This window comes from Pseudonaja textilis, chromosome 3 (assembly GCF_049901715.1).
Source record: "Pseudonaja textilis isolate UNSWEBS1 chromosome 3, rPseTex1.2, whole genome shotgun sequence".
NCBI lineage: Eukaryota > Metazoa > Chordata > Lepidosauria > Squamata > Elapidae > Pseudonaja > Pseudonaja textilis.
The window spans coordinates 150,130,404-150,149,795 of NC_141992.1; the positions used below are offsets into that span (position 1 = coordinate 150,130,404).

At 34.9% G+C, this 19,392-nt stretch overlaps 1 protein-coding gene across 1 annotated transcript in view; it reads left to right on the forward strand.

Annotated features, from left to right (window-relative positions):
* The window catches only part of PIEZO2 (piezo type mechanosensitive ion channel component 2), a 195,077-nt gene that overhangs the window by 70,877 nt on the left and 104,808 nt on the right, over window positions 1-19,392 (forward strand). Inside the window, exon 3 of the mRNA XM_087931054.1 lies at window positions 8,029-8,154. Coding sequence (XP_087787180.1) covers window positions 8,029-8,154 — 126 coding nt within the window. The remainder of the gene's footprint in view (window positions 1-8,028; window positions 8,155-19,392) is intronic.

Genomic DNA, 19,392 nt, shown 5'->3' on the forward strand with positions numbered 1-19,392 from the left:
ACAAAGTGACTATTTGAGTGAGGACGTTTACAGCAAGAAGCTCTGAGACTGATTTATTGCCAGGACTGGTTTGCCGGACAGAGTAAAGATTTATGCTGTGGATTGAGGTTTCTGCCAGCCGTTATCTTGTAAGACTTCTTTCTGTTTGATTTAATTGTGAAATGGCTGCTTTCTGTTTTGTTCGTTTGAATTTTGAAGGGGAGTCATAACACCCACATATAGGTTGTGAATGGTGAGCACTTGACATCGTGCTTAACAATAGTGCAGGATTTATTTAACAACGGCAATAGGAAATGCCAGGGCTCTTGTGACTAAGCAGCAAGGTCATATGATATAATGCTTTATAGCTATGTTGCTTATCTATGGAAATTCTGGTCCCAATTTTTGTCCTTAAGTGATGACTACCTTTATAAGCAAATGAGGCATTATTTTAAAAGTATGGGTTACAGCTTCAGTTTCTGCAAGACAACTTTCAAGAAAATATTATACGAATTAGGTTTTCTTTTTTGGATGACAATGAATATGCTAGGAATATGCTGAAATATTACATTTGTGTTCTTTGTAAATAGTTCATTGTTTACTGATATTTCAAAGTTTATATCAGAAGCATAAATAACTTACTATAAAAGTTTCAGCCAGTCCTTACCAGGCATTCAATGATTCCAGTTATCCTTTTCTTTACTGGTACTTTTTCTTGCTTAAAAGAAAAAGATATGTATGTTTTATTGTGTTCATATGATGATTCAGTCTGGAAAGAACTGATCTCCTCTTCAGATGAATACATTGTTAAATAAATAATATGTTAATTGGCATAATGGCATATGGACACAAAGCAAAACAAATAATTTTTTTTGAGATCTATACATCCAGATTGGCTTCTTATCATAGTAAACTACGATGTCTGACTTGTGTTCAAGATCCTCAAATTTTCTTTTCAGAACTCTTACAATCTTGGCCAACCTCGTCCCTTTGGGAAATTAAGATTTCTAATTTGGAATTTTGAGAGCGGTATTACAATATCATGTTTAACGTGGCATCGTTTGTTAATATAAGGCAGGGGTAGTCAACCTTTTTATACCTATCCACTTTTGTATCTCCATTAGTAGTAAAATTTTCTCTAACCGCCCACCAGTTCCACAGTAATGATGATTTATAAAGTAGGGGACAAAACCCTTACCGCCCACCATGAAACCTGGAATGCCCACTAGTGGGCGGTAGAGACTAAGTTGACTACCACTGATATAAGGGATGTCTTTTTGAAGAGCACTGTGTAAATACTCAATTTAAAACTTGCAAATATCATAGAATGCTACATTAAGAATAACGAGGTCAAACACAAGAAGAATTAGTGCAATATTTTTTCCCAAAACGTATGTGTCAAACAAGAAAAGTATTTCAGGCATTGTGACTCAAAGTGCACAGAGACCGTACAATACAGTATTACTTTTAGTGAGTTTTAATTATTAGTTTAGCATATTGCATTCTTTCAGTTTGAAAACCAACTAAGTTAAAAAAATATGCAACTTTCTGCAGTAATTCATTGCATAAAACTAAGTAGATTTCTTTTTATATTATTAATTTACAGGATTGGGTTTTTTTATAACTTCATCCTCAAGGAGTTTTGGAATTCCTTCAGAAAATTAGTTTTCAACATTCTACTTTCTGACTATATTTTAACAATTGCTCAAAGGTCATCATTTAAAATATTTGAGGAATTAGAGATAAAATCACATGAAAAAAACAACAACCTTGAGATCTCTTTCAGTTAAAGCTGAGAGAGACAAATGGAAGATAAGCATGCAGTTTGTCAAATTTGCAAGCCTGACTCCTTTAGGATGATTACACATTTTTTTGTGGCTAAGAGTAAAATAAATGTACAATCTTGGTCTCCTAACTCCTAATCTGGCACCTTAGCCACTGAACTACAGTGATGAAATCTACAGTTCCTTATTTCTGCTTATTCTCATGATGGGAGGATAACTGGGTGCCTTATAGTTTCAGTTCTAACATAATATAGCTAGACTACTTGCAAGGAAATAACGTCTTACTTATTTTCTGCACAGATTACATAGAACAGTGATGGAGAACCTTTTTGTTGTGGTGTGCTGAAAGTGTGCATGTGCGTGTGCTGGCACTTACAATACAATGCTCCCCGTCCCCCTTTTGCATGCACACGCAACACTCCCACTTCGTCCCCTTACCTGCACTGTGCATGCACGTTCCTCCCAGCTGATTTTTGGCCTGTTTGAGGCCGTTTTTGCCCTCCCAGAGACTCGAAGGAAGCCTCCGCAGCCTCAGGAGGCTGAAAAATGGGCCTGTTTTGGCATATCCGGTATTTCTGGAAGGCCCGTTTTTCGGCTTCCTGAGGCTGCAGAGGCTTATAAGAAAATTATCTGGGAGGCACATGCATGTGGAGTGCAGGTAAGAGGCGAGGGTGGGGGTGTTGCACACGCATGTGTGGGGGGGTGAGGCGCATTGCATTGTGAGTGCTGGCACGTGCGTACTTTCGGCACACCGTAACAAAAAGGTTCACCGTCACTGATATATGCCATATAAGATTTGTAACAAACAGAAATATGTTCAAGACTACAGATAGTCCTTGGCATACAACCACAATTGAGCCCCAAGTTTCTGTTGTTAAGTGAGACATTTGTTAAGTGAATCAGAATAATTTCCCCCCATTTTATGACCTTCCTTTTTACAGTTGTTAAGTGAATAACTGCAGATGATAAGCTAGTAACCTAGTTGTTAAGTGAATCTGGCTTCCCCATTGACTTTGCTTGTCAGAAGGTGGTAAAAGGTGATCACATGACCCTGAGACACTGCAACTGTCATAAATATGAACCAGTTGCGAAGCATTTGAATTTTGATCATATGATCATGGGGGTGCTGTAAAGGCAGCCTTCCAACTTCAGGTTCTCCTAATTGGCAGAGCAAATGCTGCATCTTCTTGACATTTGACACATGGTTTAAAGCAAAGTTTTGTGAGCCTTGCTGTTTGCTCAAAACTTCTGGGTATTGTTCCATCCTCCTTCCATCTTGTTATGCCAAGAACTGGGATGAAAGTGAGAAAAAAGACTGTATTGCTAAAGTTATCCTGGGAGACAAAAAAAAATCCATCAGTTTCTTGGGGGAATTCAAACAGTTAGCTTCTTTTATTTGTTTTGTGTGCTGTTGCCCTATACCTTAAATTTCCCCATAACTGCCAGTTTCAGGGGATTGTATAAAGGTTGTATTAAAATGAAATCAATAAGAATACAGAATGTCTTCTTGCTTTCAAGGAACAGAAGGAATATTTTTCTCTTAGAAAATATTGTTTGAATTATTTCAATTCCACCTCAGTGAATGTAGTAAGAGACTTATTTCTGTGTAAATGTGTATAGGTTTTAGGCACAGTTGTGTAGATAAAACATTATTTATTTATTTAAATGTATTATTTGTCCAAATTTTTATTCTTTCAAGAAATTGTATCTTAAACTGTACTGTATACGTAATCTAACAAATAGCAAAGAATTACTTAAGTAAATATTTGGTGATTCAAAATGTTGATAATTGTGTGTATGTTATCTAACCATGAAATAAAAATTCAATCTCAAGTTGAAAGCCTCACCAAAGCTAGTCAGGTTGCACAGTTATTCTGTGCAGTTGCCTAGTGAAGGAGAGGTTCGCTGAAGCATTTTAACATACTTCTGAGAAAAATGGTAACTTTGCTTCTAGCAAACAAACTGCTATAAATACTGCAATTTTCTGACACACAAACTGTGACTATAAAGACCATATTGTAGAAAGTAATTAATTGGATATGACTTGTTCACTTGGTATTCTGAAATAACCAAAGGGCTTTCCTTACCCACACACACATAAAAATTGCTTGGCTGTGTAGCATGTAGTACATAAATATGACATCAGTATATTTAATACATTTATTTCTGACAAAGTTTATATCAAAAACTAAATCTATTAAATCAAAATTGAAACTTCTTAACATTAAGATAATATAGCAAGTGATTGTTAAGCAAATTCTGAATGTGTCTTTATTTGCCCCATGAAATTGAAGCATGAATATGTGACAATGATTTCCAAAGATATCCAGAGATATTACTAGCATAGTTCGTCATTATATAGTACTTTTGCCAGTTTCTGTTTCTGTCCAAGAGGCTAGAAGAGAAAATAATTGCTTCAAATAATACTTACCTGGTTTTATCTGAATAAATGGAAATACCATGTATATTTCTGGACTGCCACATGGTGTGATGGCCACATGTAAAAGCCTGGATAAATAAATAATTATTTGTTGTTGGGAAATATATCAGAATGTTTTACATTTCGTGCTCTGACAGATTATTTCCTTCATAGTAATAGATTATTTTTCCTATAGTCTTTACAACTATTCTGGCCTACATTTTAAGTGGTATGCTACCTAAATCTTGGACTTTTTTGGTAGGATAAATGCTGAAAGTGTTGTGGTTTGTCATTCTGTTGACTGTACAATTATTTAAAATCTCATAATCCCTGGGGACAGGATATGTCATTCCCCTTTTTTGAATGGGAGGCTTCTTGTGCTTTTCTGAAAAGCAAACTGTCTTTGGGGAACTGATTCTTCAATGAGTGTAGTCAAACTCAATGGAACCAATCCATGTAAATAGCTAAAGCTGTGGCAGTGCCAGAATTTTCCAAAGCCCCCATGAAATATTTCATATAATTAGTGGATGCTTCTTTGCCAATTTATTTATATCAGCAGAAACAAGCACAAAAATATATATAACCTCTTTTTTTTAAACTGAAATGCAAGTTTTGTTCATTCCTCCATGCACTACCTCCTTGTTAGCTTTTAATATAACATTTGATTGCCCAGGGCATCATTTTATCTATGAAACAGAATTATTCAGATTGCAATTAAGTGAATATATTTAAATAAGTTTTATGTCAGTTTTCAGACATTGTATTTAATACATATAATCCAAAAGAATTAAATATGATTTCTTAATATGATTTTACAAATGCATGTCAAGTGAAATGAATAATTATAGCAGTGCACTACAGATTAATTGTCATTCCGATCCTTTTTTAATTAATACATTGTTCTGTTTTAACATACAAAAGGCATTTACAATAAAATCTTTGCAAAATTACAGTACTTCATCCCCCACTAGTTTCTGTAGTTGGCAATTTATGTGTGCCGCTCTGGCCTTTCCAGTAGGCTCTGAACTGTGAAGAGCCAAATAAGCAAATTTATTTTTCTATTCTTCTTTATTCTGGATCTGCTCTTTCATAGAATTTTTGGTTTTTAATTTTTTAGATGGGAAAAAATAGGTGTTTTTATTTTAAAAATATATTCTGCACTTCTGCATGCTATATCCTGCCTATATCACCCTTTTATTTGGTTTGATTCTAGTTTGATTCCAGTGTAATCATTGTTCAGTGATTTATATAAGGTGCTGTTGGGAAGATGCAGAAAATATTTGACAGGGGACACTTCTTTGAGATCCCTATTAATCTATTAAATCTGCAAATCCTGTTTACTTTTCATGCTCTCAGGTTCTGCTATCTCCCATACTGATCATTCGCACCCTTTAATTGTTTTGTGGCATTTCTCAAAGCTTTCTCGGAAAGTGGAATATCCCTAACTACAACATCATCTTTTTAATGCTTTGCTGTGCAGCCACATATTTCTCTCCTCAGAAACAGTGGTCACAGCTTCTCCTATTGCCTGACTGCAATGCTCAAGTAATTAGTATAGCCAGTCTGATATAGACAAAGAGGATGCTCCATTGATTGATTAAGGTATCCATATCCTACTCAACACCAGGCAGTATAAATCAAAGTCACCACATGCTTATCCTTGAACTTCCAGAATCATTAATCCCAAAGAACAAAGAATGACAGGTGGTGTTACTAAGAATTTTCAGCTGGAGGAAGCTGGGTTTTTTTATGCCAGTTTGCCAACTGTGAAGACAACCTCAATTTTAGATGTCTCAAGTGACGATGCAGCTCTCACTTCTATCTACCAAGTCAGGATCCTGTTTATTTCATTTGTTTCCTAAATCCTATTTCCCACCCCGGTTATATTTCCTCTTAGAAAGGGGCAGACCCATGGCAATTTTTCATGTGTTCAGTTATAAACTCATTAATTCACAAAATTTAATAATTAGCACACAAAATTGTGTTGAAACTGATTTATGCTTCCTAAGCTGGAGATGCTGAGCTATTTGACATAGTGAATCTCCCAATTCTGTGGTAAACTGCATTTTGATCATATTCAAGTTAACTTGGAAATAAATCAAATACTGAATATACATTTCTGTTTGTGTAGGACTGCAGCTTGTAAAAATTTGTTACTTTTTTTGCTTGCTCTTTTGACTGAACAGACTCCTTTGACCTTTGATTTCCTATTCATAACGCTGACTGATATTTAAATAAAAAACATTGGTACTAACTTTATAAGTCCTTATATCAATTCATGTAGACAGTATACTCCTTCCACACATTATATAATCATATTTTATTTGACTTCATGCTGTAAGCTGTTTCAAACTTAGACTATTTCTTTCCATAGCATGATGGATTTTCATCCTTCTAAAGTAGCGATTAGGCTGCACATATTATTTTGTTATTTAGCATGCTGGTCTGTTTGGGTTTCTACTGTGAGCTTAAACGTTCTTGCTTAGCAACCACAGAGATCAGCAACTCTGTCACTAAGCTCCATGTTTTCTAAGCAAAACAAATAATGTAACTGCAATGGACATATTATGTCATTTCCTTATTTGTTAAATGAATCACTAGGTTGTTAAGCAAGACATAATGTGGCCATGACTTAAATTTTACTTCTTCTGTTGTCAGAATCCACTTGGGAAGCATGCAAATTGGGATCACATGACCAGGGCCCCGCAATAGTCGTAAATATGGGCTGGCTGAGAAGCACCCAAGTGACAATCACATGCCTTTGGGATGCTGTTAATAGTAGTTAATGTGAGGATAGATTGCAAAGATGTTTTTACACCATTCTAAGTTCAAATGGTCACCAAATGAAGCAGTTATTAAGCAAGAACTACCTGTGTATGACATTGCTACAGAGATTCCTAGAATCTGTTCAGGAAGCATATTTATGAATAACACTGTGGCAGTAGTCAAAATAGTTCTTTGTTTTAAAATTTATTTATATATTTGTCAATATATATGTATATGTATATGTATGGTATTCAGCTTTGTTCAGGTATTTTCCCACGTCATTATAGTTGTGCTTTTAAAGTTGTAGCAACGTTTTGGCAGAATCTCATCTGCCATCATCAGGCTTCTGTATTGTGTTTGTCTGTAGCTGAATACCATACATATAGATACCCGTGAAGACTTAAGAAAACATATATATAGATATATAAAATGTATCCATATGTCACCTACAGTATTCAGATATATGTGAGTTTATTGAACAATGTCATCTAGAGATCACAAGTCCTACTGAATATTTAATTTATATACTTGCTTGATTTCCAGTAAAATATGTAGATAAGTGATAAATTGTTTGAATGTATGTTGAATAGTATGAACAATAAGTAGAAGCTAATATTTGCTTTGTGTTAGCAAAATAGTTTCTTAAATCATTTTAATTTGTGTTATATTTTTATAATATATTTTTACTTGGAAGTTGACATGGGTTGTGAACTTCCCCTCCTTTATCTCTAAATTTGTTTTTCATGAAGATTGGCAAAATACATTGTGATATAATGTATTGTAATATCTATGGTTTTATTGTGTGCTTTTTAATTCAATTTATTTATTTGTCAAATCTATTTGTCCAATTACAGTGATATGGTTGCCCATTTCAAACAAATTGATTCTGGGCAGTATATAAAAACATCTAGAAATAAAACATATTACAAAACAATTCAAAACAATTAAAATAGTAAATGTAGATTAAAAACAAAACCATAAGCAAGAGAATCTTGCACATAATACAGTTGGTTGCTATCTTGTCTACACCAGGCCTTTTATCATGTTAAATTATTTTGAATTGTGTTTGATCTCTTTCAGGGCATACAGGGCGGTTATTAAAATCCTTGTGTTTCACGAGTTTAACATTTCTGCTTGTGCACATCATCTTTCAAATCACAATAGCCAGCCTTGAAGCTGCAAAAACTATTCAACCTAATTATAACTGTGAGTATAATTCTTTTTAATCTTCTAGTATTTTGCATAGCTTATGTGGGAATCCTACTGAAATATTAATGTGTGAATCAATTTTAAAATGGATAGTTTTACTTTCCCATTTAGTAAAATAGTATTTTGGTTTGTCATAATTTTAAAAATCGTGTTGTTTTTAAATTAGTCTCTTTTCCTACTTTGTAAAGTTTTTATATACAATATCCCCTAACCTAATTTTCAGTGCAAACTTGTGCTAATAAAATATTAATGCAACTTTTCCTTCATGTAATCCTGCTGCATATATCCGATATGAGGGATCCTACAAGTCTGGAGGTGTTTAAGCACATGTATCATAGGATATTTTTATGAAAATAAAAATAGCCATGCAGATAAAACCAGGCAGGCAGTTGTGGCTGCCATCATGATTTATTTTAACCATACTCTACATATATTAATATGTTTTGGACAATGCAAATGTGTTACTAGCCTCTGACTTAGCCAATCTAGTTTTTCTTAGTAGAAACTGTTGTGAATGTTGCATTGTGGAAAATTAGTGCAACAGCTCCCAGCTAAAAGTATACATAACAGTTTAATTTCAGTTGTGGCAATAGGACTAAATTATGGTAGCAATTTCTTGTACCAAATAAAATCTGCAAAATTATTTTCTGTATATGCAGGTCTCTTCTTAATGTTTAGAGTGAAATATGTATTGATAATGCTGGAAACCTTATACTTGTGTAATACTTTGCTTATTAATCCATCATTTACAAAGATGACAACCAGAAAGTCAGAGGAGAAAAAATTAGGAGAAGAACAATTTCAGTAAGTGTCTGGCTTACAAAAGGACTAAGTCACAAAATTAATAATGGAGAAAGGGCAAAATGCTGAAACAAGAAATTTCAGATATTTTGTTAATAAAATATGTTTTAGAAATGAATGGCTTTTGTTGTTGTAGGGTTAAGTAACTTTGAACCACATTTAAGAATTTCATGAATTCAATAAACATTAGATGGATCATTATCCATCTAATATAGATTGTGTTACCCAGTTAATCAACAAGTACCATTCACAATGTGAAAATAAATTTGTGTACTACCATTCACAAAATTATCTTCCTATTGTGATTCTTCCAGTCATAATAATATATTTTAAAAATGATTTTCCAACAGTGGGCAATATGAGTCTTTAAAATTGGCCCTTTTTATCATTCTTAGATTTCATCTGGTCATCAATTAACAATCTACCGTATATACTCGAGTATAAGTCGACCCGAATATAAGCCGAGGCACCTAATTTTGCCTCAAAAAACTGGGAAAACTTATTGACACGAGTATAAGCCGAGTTTTTCAGCACATTTTTTGTGCTGAAAAAAAACCCCTCGGCTTATACTCAAGTGAGATTCCCTCTAAAAAAAAAATGGTGTGGAGCTCCGGATCTCGGCAGCCGCTTCCCTGCTTCCGTGTTTCCTTTGCAACTTGTAAGCATGGGGGTAATCGGAAGCAGAAAAGTTCTTGCATGAGGATGTATTGTTTTTTCTTTATTTAACTGTTTTTAGGGGGGGGAAAGACCCACCGTCATGTGAGAATGCTCAGACACGAAATCTATCCGCCTGAAAATAAGTGTGTGTGTGTGTGTGGGGGGATTTTAACAGAAGGAAGACATAGGGAGAAGGCAAAAGCGATGGAAGATCCTTCAGGGGAAACTGAGGGGGAGACTCACCCTTGGTCCAGATGAGCCCCCTTCCCCGCCCCTAAGGAAGCAGACGCAGCCAGCAAGGGCAGGCAAGCCCCGCTTCGTGGACTCCGTCTGTCCTCGCTCCCACCCACCCACCCAAATCCACGAAGTCTCCCAATCGTGCAGCCCAGAATCGTCCTCCCCTCAGGAGGCAGCAACGATGCCCGGTGTTTCCTGAAACAAGAAGCTCCGCCGTGCAATGAAAGTGCCCTGGCTCTAGGCTCAGAAAACAACGCGAGCCGAGGTGGCTTCGTTTCCTCAGCCCTAGCTGCTTTCAGTCCTCTCGGGAGGAGGAGGGGGAGGAGGAGGTGGTGGGAACGGCTCGCGTTGTTTTCTGAGATTGCGGATTGAAAGCAGCTAGGGCTGAGGAAACGAAGCCACCTTGACTCGCGTTGTTTTCTGCGATCTCAGAAAACAACGGAGCCTCTGCCACCACCTCCTCCTCCTCCTCCTCCCGAGCGGACTGAAAGCAGCTAGGGCTGAGGAAACGAAGCCACCTCAGCTCGCATGGTTTTCTGCGATCTCAGAAAACAACGGAGCCACTGCCACCACCTCCTCCTCCCCCTCCTCCTCCCGAGCGGACTGAAAGCAGCTAGGGCTGAGGAAACTAAGCCACCTCAGCTCGTGTTGTTTTCTGAGCCTAGAGCCAGGGCGCTTTCATTGCATGGCGGAGCTTCTTGTTTCAGGAAACACCGGGCATCGTTGCTGCCTCCTGAGGGGAGGGCGATTCTGGGCTGTGCGATTGGGGGACTTCGTGGCTTTGGGTGGGTCGGTGGGAGCGAGGACGGACAGAGTCCGTGAAGCGGGGCTTGCCTGCCCTTGCTGGCTGCGTCTGCTTCCTTAGGGGCGGGGAAGGGGGCTCATCTGGACCAAGGGTGAGTCTCCCCCTCAGTTTCCCCTGAAGGATCTTCCGTCGCTTTTGCCTTCTCCCTATGTCTTCCCTCTGTTAAAATCCCCCACACACACACACTTATTTTCAGGCGGATAAGATTTTGTGTCTGAGCATTCTCACATGATGGTGGGATTCCCCCCCCATAAAAACAGTTAAATAAAGAAAAAACAATACATCCTCATGCAGGAACTTTTCTGCTTCCGATTACCCCCATGCTTACAAGTTGCAAAGGAAACACGGAAGCAGGGAAGCGGCTGCCCAGCTCCAGAGCTCCACACCATTTTTTTTTTTCAGAGGGAATCTGACTCGAGTATAAGCCGAGGGGGTTTTTTTCAGCACAAAAAATGTGCTGAAAAACTCGGCTTATACTCGAGTATATACGGTAATTTGAAATAAGAAATAGAAATACTATGCTGTATTTCAAGTCCTAACAATAGGCATACTGCAATTAGAATAATAAATTTCAACCAAGTTATTGCTGAAACCGCAACCCCACCTATATATATATAAAACAGCTTTACTTAGTTCACAGCCTAAGTGCAACCCTTGCTCATCCAAAGTTTATCCATCCCTGAGCCCTACAGTAACTCATGAAGAACCTATGTAATGCCCAAAACTTGCCTATAGAAGAAAAACTGTTTTAAAATAAAGGAAGAAGGGGCGGGGGATACTTTTTTTTTAAAAAAAAAAAGATGTTTCTGATTCCTGTCAGTTTTTTATTTCTGTCTTCACCATTTGGATCCATTTGCAAAGATAAAAACTTTTAAAACTTATTAAAGAATAAAATGTATTCTATTTAAAACCTGAAAAATTCAAGCAAGTCAAGGCAACATAGAGGGCAGCATGGTGGCTCAGCGGTTAAGATACTGGGTTTGTTGGCTGGAAAGTTGGCAGCCCAGCTTTAAGACCTCAGTGCCATGCGATGAGGTAAGCTCCCATCCTTGCCCCAGCTCCTGCCAACTTAGCAATTTGAAAGCATGCAAATTTGAGTAGATAAATAGGTAGATTCCTGTCACCAATCATTCCAGAGAAGCTGATGATAATAATAATCAAATAAGAAGGATAAGAAAAATACAAAAATCAACATGAAAAATGATTTTATTGCTGTATTCAATATGCTTTGTTATATCTGCATATAAGACTTGTTATCTATCACTTTGGAGGACAGAAGAAGGATATGTATTAGGAAAAATGACTTAATGTTAGGAACATGATCTTAATGAATAGTCTTTCCTTCACTGAATGTACTGTATTCAAGTAGTTGTTTATTGAGAATGATTTAATTTAAACTCTTATTGAAATGTTGCTGGACATTTAGAATAGCCTAAACCAGAGGTGGGGAACCATGGCCCTTTTATGACTTGTGAACTTTATCACCATGCTGGCTCAGAAATTCTAGGAATTGAAGTCCACAAGACATAAAAGGGCCATGATTCCCCATCCCCTGGCCTAAACGCTCCCTTCTCACTCAACGATTCTAGTTCTCCTGTAATGCTATTACAGGAGATGAACATGATTTAAATGGCATCTTAATCCAGAAGCCTAAAGCAGCAGAAGACATATTTTTTTTCACTCTGGATTTGGGGCGTTAGATGTTTATAGTTCCTTTTGAATTTATTCAGTTATGATGACATGGTTACAGAATTTGAATTGATAGGCTTGTCAAAGTGTAATGAATACGTTTTTTCAGAATGTTAAATTGAAAAGGAGCACAATGTTCTCCGCAAATTTATAAAATTTGAAAGCTGGATAATCAATGTGAAGATTTAAAGAGTTAACTTAAATGAGACTGTTAAATTATTCAAAATTTGTTAAGCATGAGAATGTTTTATGCAAGTGGCATAACAACCTGTATGTAGGTTCCAGATCTAATCTGTGATAGTGATAAAAAAAGGGAGACTGAATAAATTTTGACAATAAGTATGTACCCCAAAATTATGTTGAAGCGTACTAAAGGCAGACTTTGCATCCTATTGGCATTTTTATTAGTTTATGTAAGGCATTGACATCTTGTTTTTAATTCTGTGAGTTGATTTCTGTCTGTGAATGCATAAAGTTTTATGGTTTCTTGACTTGTGGCAGTCTTCCTTGGTATACCAATTTTTATATTTAAATTTTAGTTACAGCAACTCTGGCAGCAAATATTATCTTGATTGAAAATCCATTTTGTTTCAAATTAAGTTGCATCATGATATCACTAAAACAAGCTGTTAAACTATGTCTGAGGAAACAGACACTTATAAAAATGCTTTTTAAGTATGACTCAAAGGATCTGTTTAATTTCATGCCAACTATAACTTTATAATAGTTCAGAAGGGAGTATTCGCTACAGTTCTGTTTTTGAAATAATAATGGCCTTTTTTCATCAACCATTAATATCAACCTAGTAGTGTGCAGGATTTTTTTCTGTTAATTATTGCTCTGTCCATGTTGCTAACATTTTACCTTCTTTCTTTAGAAAATATTTTACTTTTCTTGTGGGTTGAGTTGCATTATTTTCTGCCATCTGTACTTGTTTATAGGCATATTTTATATTATAAATATAAATTACAATATTTTATATTATAAAATATCTGTATTTTAAAAGAATTTCCATTCATATATAATATAAGCTGTTCAGAAGAACCATATGAGCAGCAGTCTCTGTTTCTTCCATTTTTTTCCTATAGGATATATAATATTTTTTAAAATTACTGAGCTAGGTCTTGACTGCCTTTTTGGAAGCAAGATGAATTTTATAAAAAATTGCATAAGAAAATAATAGAATTGGAATATGATAATATATGCAACTTCGGAGATTTCAGTGCGATAGCGGACACAAAATTGGATTATAAAATACAGAAAGTTAATAAACAAAATAGAAAGACACTTCTGAAATCCTTCTTCAAGATGATAGAGGAATTAAGCATCCGAGATATTTAGAGAGAAATGAATGCTAAGAACAGACAATATACATTCTACTCCAACAAAAATTTATCATGGTCAAGAATAGATGTGATTTGGATGTCAACGGAATTAATCTCTAATATACAAGAACTAAAAATATAGAAACAAGCACTTGGGTGGACTATAACCCAATATGGGTCAAGTGGCAGGGAGAAAGGAAAAGATCAAGATGGACTTTGAATAACTCAATATTGAAGAAAAATAATTTATACAAAATACAGAAAAAGAATTGGCTTTTTCTTTAAAGAAAACTACAAGGAGGAAACTTAATTACAAAATTTATGGGATACCATGAAGGCCTACATCAGAGGTTTGATTATAAATTATTCGAGAAGAAGGAATATTAAAAAAAGACAAACACAACAAATACTAGAGGATGACTACAAGAAACTCAAGAAAGAACTACAAAAGTATCCATACAAGAAGGGCATTAAAAGTCAAATGGAAATAGTTAAATATAAAATGGAGTTGATGGGAAAAGAGGAATTAGCACCAAAAATCAGGAGAACTAAACAGAATTTCTTCAAAATGCAAACAAACCAGGCAGATAGCTGGCATATAAATTGAAAAAGGAGAGAGAAACGAAAAAAATAATACAATTAATAGATGAGCATGGCATGATTTGTAATGGAAATGAAGAAAAAAATAAAGAAATAATACAGAAGTACTATGAGAAATTATAAGATCAAGAGAATATTGAAGAAGAAAAAATTAAACAATACTTGCAAAAAGCAGAATTATTCCAAATACCCGAGGACACTAAGATAATGGTGGAAGGGAAAATAACAATTATGGAACTAACAGAGGTGATAAACAGACAAAATATTGGAAAGGCTCCGGGGCCCAGATGGACTACCAATAGAATTCTGCAAGACTTTATAGGAAAAGAGCTGGATCTTGGCTGCCTTTTCGGAAGCCTGAAAGATTAGGGCCAATTGTGTACAGGCAAACATTCAAAAGAGGACTTAGATTGATTGTTATTTTACCTGTTTTGACTCATGCACAAATACCACAGATTCAGGAGTTCCAAACATAAAACTGTGAAAGGATTTCCTATTGCACTCTTCATTTTTTGTGTATCATTAAAAAAAAAAAAAGACTGCACTTTCTAGGTCTCCTTTTCAAGGTCTACTACAGCTGCTGTCATATCATTAGAGACTCCACCCACACCTTTGGAACATGCTGAATTTATAGATAGGTCTGTTGTACAATTCACGCATATAATATTTTTCAATAACTGGACAGATGTGGGACCAAGATGTTATAAGGAAACAGTGATAAAACCTACTGTCTGAAATGGTGCTGGTTGTTACTGAAAAGAGACAATAAGAACAGCATGTTTTGAAGTACAGTACAGTCTTGAACTCTCCCTAAATGAAAAAAGGAAAAAAAAAGAAGAAGAAAACCTGAAGGAGTAGTCCCAAAGTAAAAGAAAATTTGTTAAACAATTCTTATAGATAAATAATAGTCAACTTTGTTGAATGGAGATCTTTTCCTGAATGTACTGTAGTATATTGTGTTTTGGGGTGAGGGCAGGAGGATGTTCTATTTTGAATTAGATCAATGTAATCCTCATTGTTGTCTTTTAAATTTTCCTTGTGTTCTTTAATTGATATATTTTCTGTTTTGAATACTAAAAAATAACACGTCTTACAAAAAAAATAAGTGTTTCTGATGTTACATCTCAAAATAATATAATTGATGCTTAACATTTCATTTCCTCACACATATACATAAAGTTGCATATGCTATAATAGTATTACTTGGATCCAGTTTAATTAATCATGAACTTTTGCAACGTGCATTTACAATGTTTCATACTATATACCTCTCTGTGTGCGTGTGTGTGTGTGTGTGTGTGTGTGTGTTACCTGTTCACACTTATATTTTTAAAAAGAAAATGTACAAATATCAATATAGCAGGAACTATAGAAGGAAGTTGTGAAAAGGATATGAGATGTCATTGTATTGTTTTCTACAATGACACATCATATATCTGCAGATATATCTTTGACATTTACCAGATGGTGGAAGAACTAATTTGGTATTTTGGCTTTGTTTTATATATGTGTAAATCTGATTGACTTCCTTACTTAGATATCTTTCAGAGATTAGAGATTTAGCCAATTTTTTTTATACATGAAAGTTAATGAAAATGTAATGTGGTATCCATTCATCACAATGCTTGTCAGGAAAATAGAATAGGATGGAGGAAGGACTGGGGGCTGTCATTAGACAATGCAGTAACAAATAGGCAGTTTTATTTTATTTTCTAGATTATAGTATATAGATTTACTACTAGAGCAGAAATTATTATAATATACAGTAACTTAGTCATTTATGGTGGAATATCAGTCTGGATAGCTTATAGAATTGTAGTATTGCTGTCATTGTGAGGAAAAGAACTCTGTAGTTAATTCTCTATTTTACTACACTTGTTTCTTTGAGGAAAAAATGTGTGCCTGTGTAAATTTTTGTCTTTCTATATTACAGATAGTCTTCACTTAACAATTAGGCTTGGGATTTTGATAATAAATTATTGCAATTGTTAAGCAGTTTAACCATGTGACCTGACTTATGACAGTCTTAAGCAAGTCCATGGCAGTTAAGCAAATTACATGGTCATTAAACAAACCACATGGGAAATTAATCCAGCATATTCAATGTTTTTTTCTTGCAGTTTTCCTCTAAAAAATGCCCCCAAAATATTGCAATTTGTGTCATGTGACCATGTATGCTGCAACTGGTTGCAAATATGAGCAGGTTGTCTATCTGGAATATAATCTCATGACAATGGATGTTTGCGTGACAGTCATAACTTTAAAGACGGGTCATAAGAATTTTTTCTGAGTCTTCCGGTTTGAGCTTCTTCGGCGACAGACTGAAACCTCGTCTCTCCGAGGCTTCGATCTGTGCTCGCCGCTGGAGCACCCCGAGCTGGCTGGTTTCAGGGCTAAGCCACCCCATAGAGGTGGTGAAGAGGGGGGCAGACTGCCTGCAGGGTTGAGGAGAGCCGCATCTCTCCTCCCCAGCTGGCCATTACTCCCTTTCCCGAAGGCAGTTGTAGCGGTGGTCAGAAATGGCCACCACAAAGAAGAACTTGACGGGAAAAGAATGTGCAGGAGGAAGATAAGAAGAGAAAGTTTTGGTTGACAGGGTCAAACAGCAAAAGCAACAAATAAGGTACCCTGGATTTTAAACTTAACAACATTGTTCCTAAAGAAGATTTTGAAGCTGCAAAGGAGAGAGAGAAGGGAAAGGATTAGGTTTTTTTTCTTCCCTTCCTTATACTGACAGCTAAGAGACTTAAGCAAGAAACTGGAAAAAAAATCCACTTTGACATTAATAGGCATCTAAGCTGAAAATAAAAGTCAAAGGGATAAATAAAGATTTCTGGACATTTAAAAGTTTTTAAAAGCTGGAAAGGAGGGGAAAAAAAGAATAGAAGGGCAGGATCTGAAATAATGGAGGAGACTGCCTGGAATTAAGGAATGGAACTGTAATTAAAAGGAACTTACAGTGAAATTTTAACAAGATTCCTCAAAGATACATTTTAATGGAAACTTGGTAACAAAATAATAGAACCCCAGGAAGAGAAAGTAGAAAAAAGAAGCAAGTAGAAACAGCCTTGGATTATTTGGATTACTTGGTGATTTTTGGTTTTTGCATCTAGATGACTAAAATTAACTGGGTAGTTGCTTAAAAGTTTTTAAAATGGTATCACTCTTAGAAGAACTGAAAACGGAACTTAAAAAATGGAAAGAAGACGCACAAGAAGGGAGAAGCTCTTTTGGCTTTGTGTTTCAATTCTTAGAATGGAGATCTGGAACTATGAGAAGCAACAAGAAATGCTTGCAGAACAAGAAGATTGGGACAAAGAAGAAGCCATCTTTAATGATCAAATAATTTTAAGTGGGGGGGAAGAAAAGGGGGGAAAGAGAGTGAAAGGTTTAAGATTAGAAAAAATCAAAAAGAAGAACAATTTGAAAGATAAGTATAATATTAGAAAGCAACAGAAGAGGGGATTACAGATGAGAGTTAGAAGTAGAGAGACGAGGGAGTAAAAAGGGGAGGGGGAAGAAGGCAAGGAAAAGAAGTTGTAAAAGACAGAGACAAGAAATGGAGAAACAGAGAAAAGATATAAGGATTGTAACCACAAGTTTGTTTAGAGATAATGGGTGAAAATTTAATTGTAAAAGGGATTCTGCAAAGGTACATAAGATAGCTTTGTTATATTACAAGTAGAAATAACTTTAGAAAATATGATGATGGATAAAGTATTTATTGCAATGCAGTGGGATGTTTGTTAATAAATAAATGAATTAAAATGATTGAGAGAATTAAAAGGGAGCATTTTTAATTATTAGTAATGATTTATAAAAATATAAGTGAAAAATATGGGAAAAAAAGAATTAACTATGGAAAGTTTATAAGTGTTCCCAAGGAAGTATGATATTCAATTGAAAAGAAATGTTGAAGATGTTAAGATTTTAATGCATATTAATGATAGAATTGAATTGGAATGGAATGTGTTTTATTTACATATATACATATATACATATACATATACATATACATATACATATACATATACATATACATACATACATACATACATATATATATATATATATATATATATATATATATATATATATATATATATAATTTTTATTTTAAGAATATAGTGTCTATTTTAAGAATGTACCAAGCAGAATTTGATTGGAAGTTATGTATTATATTGAATGCTATAATCTTAAAGCTATACATTGAAGCTTAAATAAGAGCTTGAATTGATAAAATTAAAGGATATAAAGATGTCATACTCTAATTGGTAACTACAGGGAAAAATTTGTTTAATAAGAAAAGATAATGTGAAATTGTAACAGGACAGACAAAAGTATAAATATAATGATTTGAATTGAGATAATCAAAAGAAAGTTGAGAAAATTAGAAGAGGGGAAAAACTATGTAGAAAATATAAAATGGTAATAAGATATGGAATAGAATATAAAAATGAGCATGAAATTGAGTTTTGTGTCTGTATGAAGAAGTGATAACCTGGGACCATGCTATTTTCAAAAAAGATGTTTTATTTGTATTTTGTTTTTGTGAAAACCCAAATAAAATTTTCAAAAAAAAAAGAATTTTTTCTGAGTCTATTAACTTCAAATGATTAAGTAAGGACTAGATGTATATAAAAACATTGTGTGTAGAGTGCCTATGTGTAGCACAATAATGCTGCAGCATACTTACCCATGACCTTGTGACTGGATTTATATCCTATGCCAATTGCCAAATCATAATTTAGTGTTCAGTAGCCTTAATGAGCCTTTCGCTACCATGCTTCCTTCCCATATGGCGAAAGAAGAGTGCACAAGTTTTTGCTTTCATTTTATATAAACACACATTGCTTTAATAAGTTCTGGGTCTTTCTTTTATCATCATAACTAGCTACAATTTAAAAAAATCATAATGTATAGATAATCCTTGACCTGCAACTGTAATTGAGCCCAGAATGATGGTCATATGTTATGGCAGTCATTAAGCAGTTTTGCAAACATTTTAATTACCCAAACTTTTTAAACTTTCCCATTTTAATTCAAAAATTGGAATCAGATACCACAGCAAATTATCTGCGTGCTTAATTTTGACTTAATAAATAAACATAAGGGATAAAC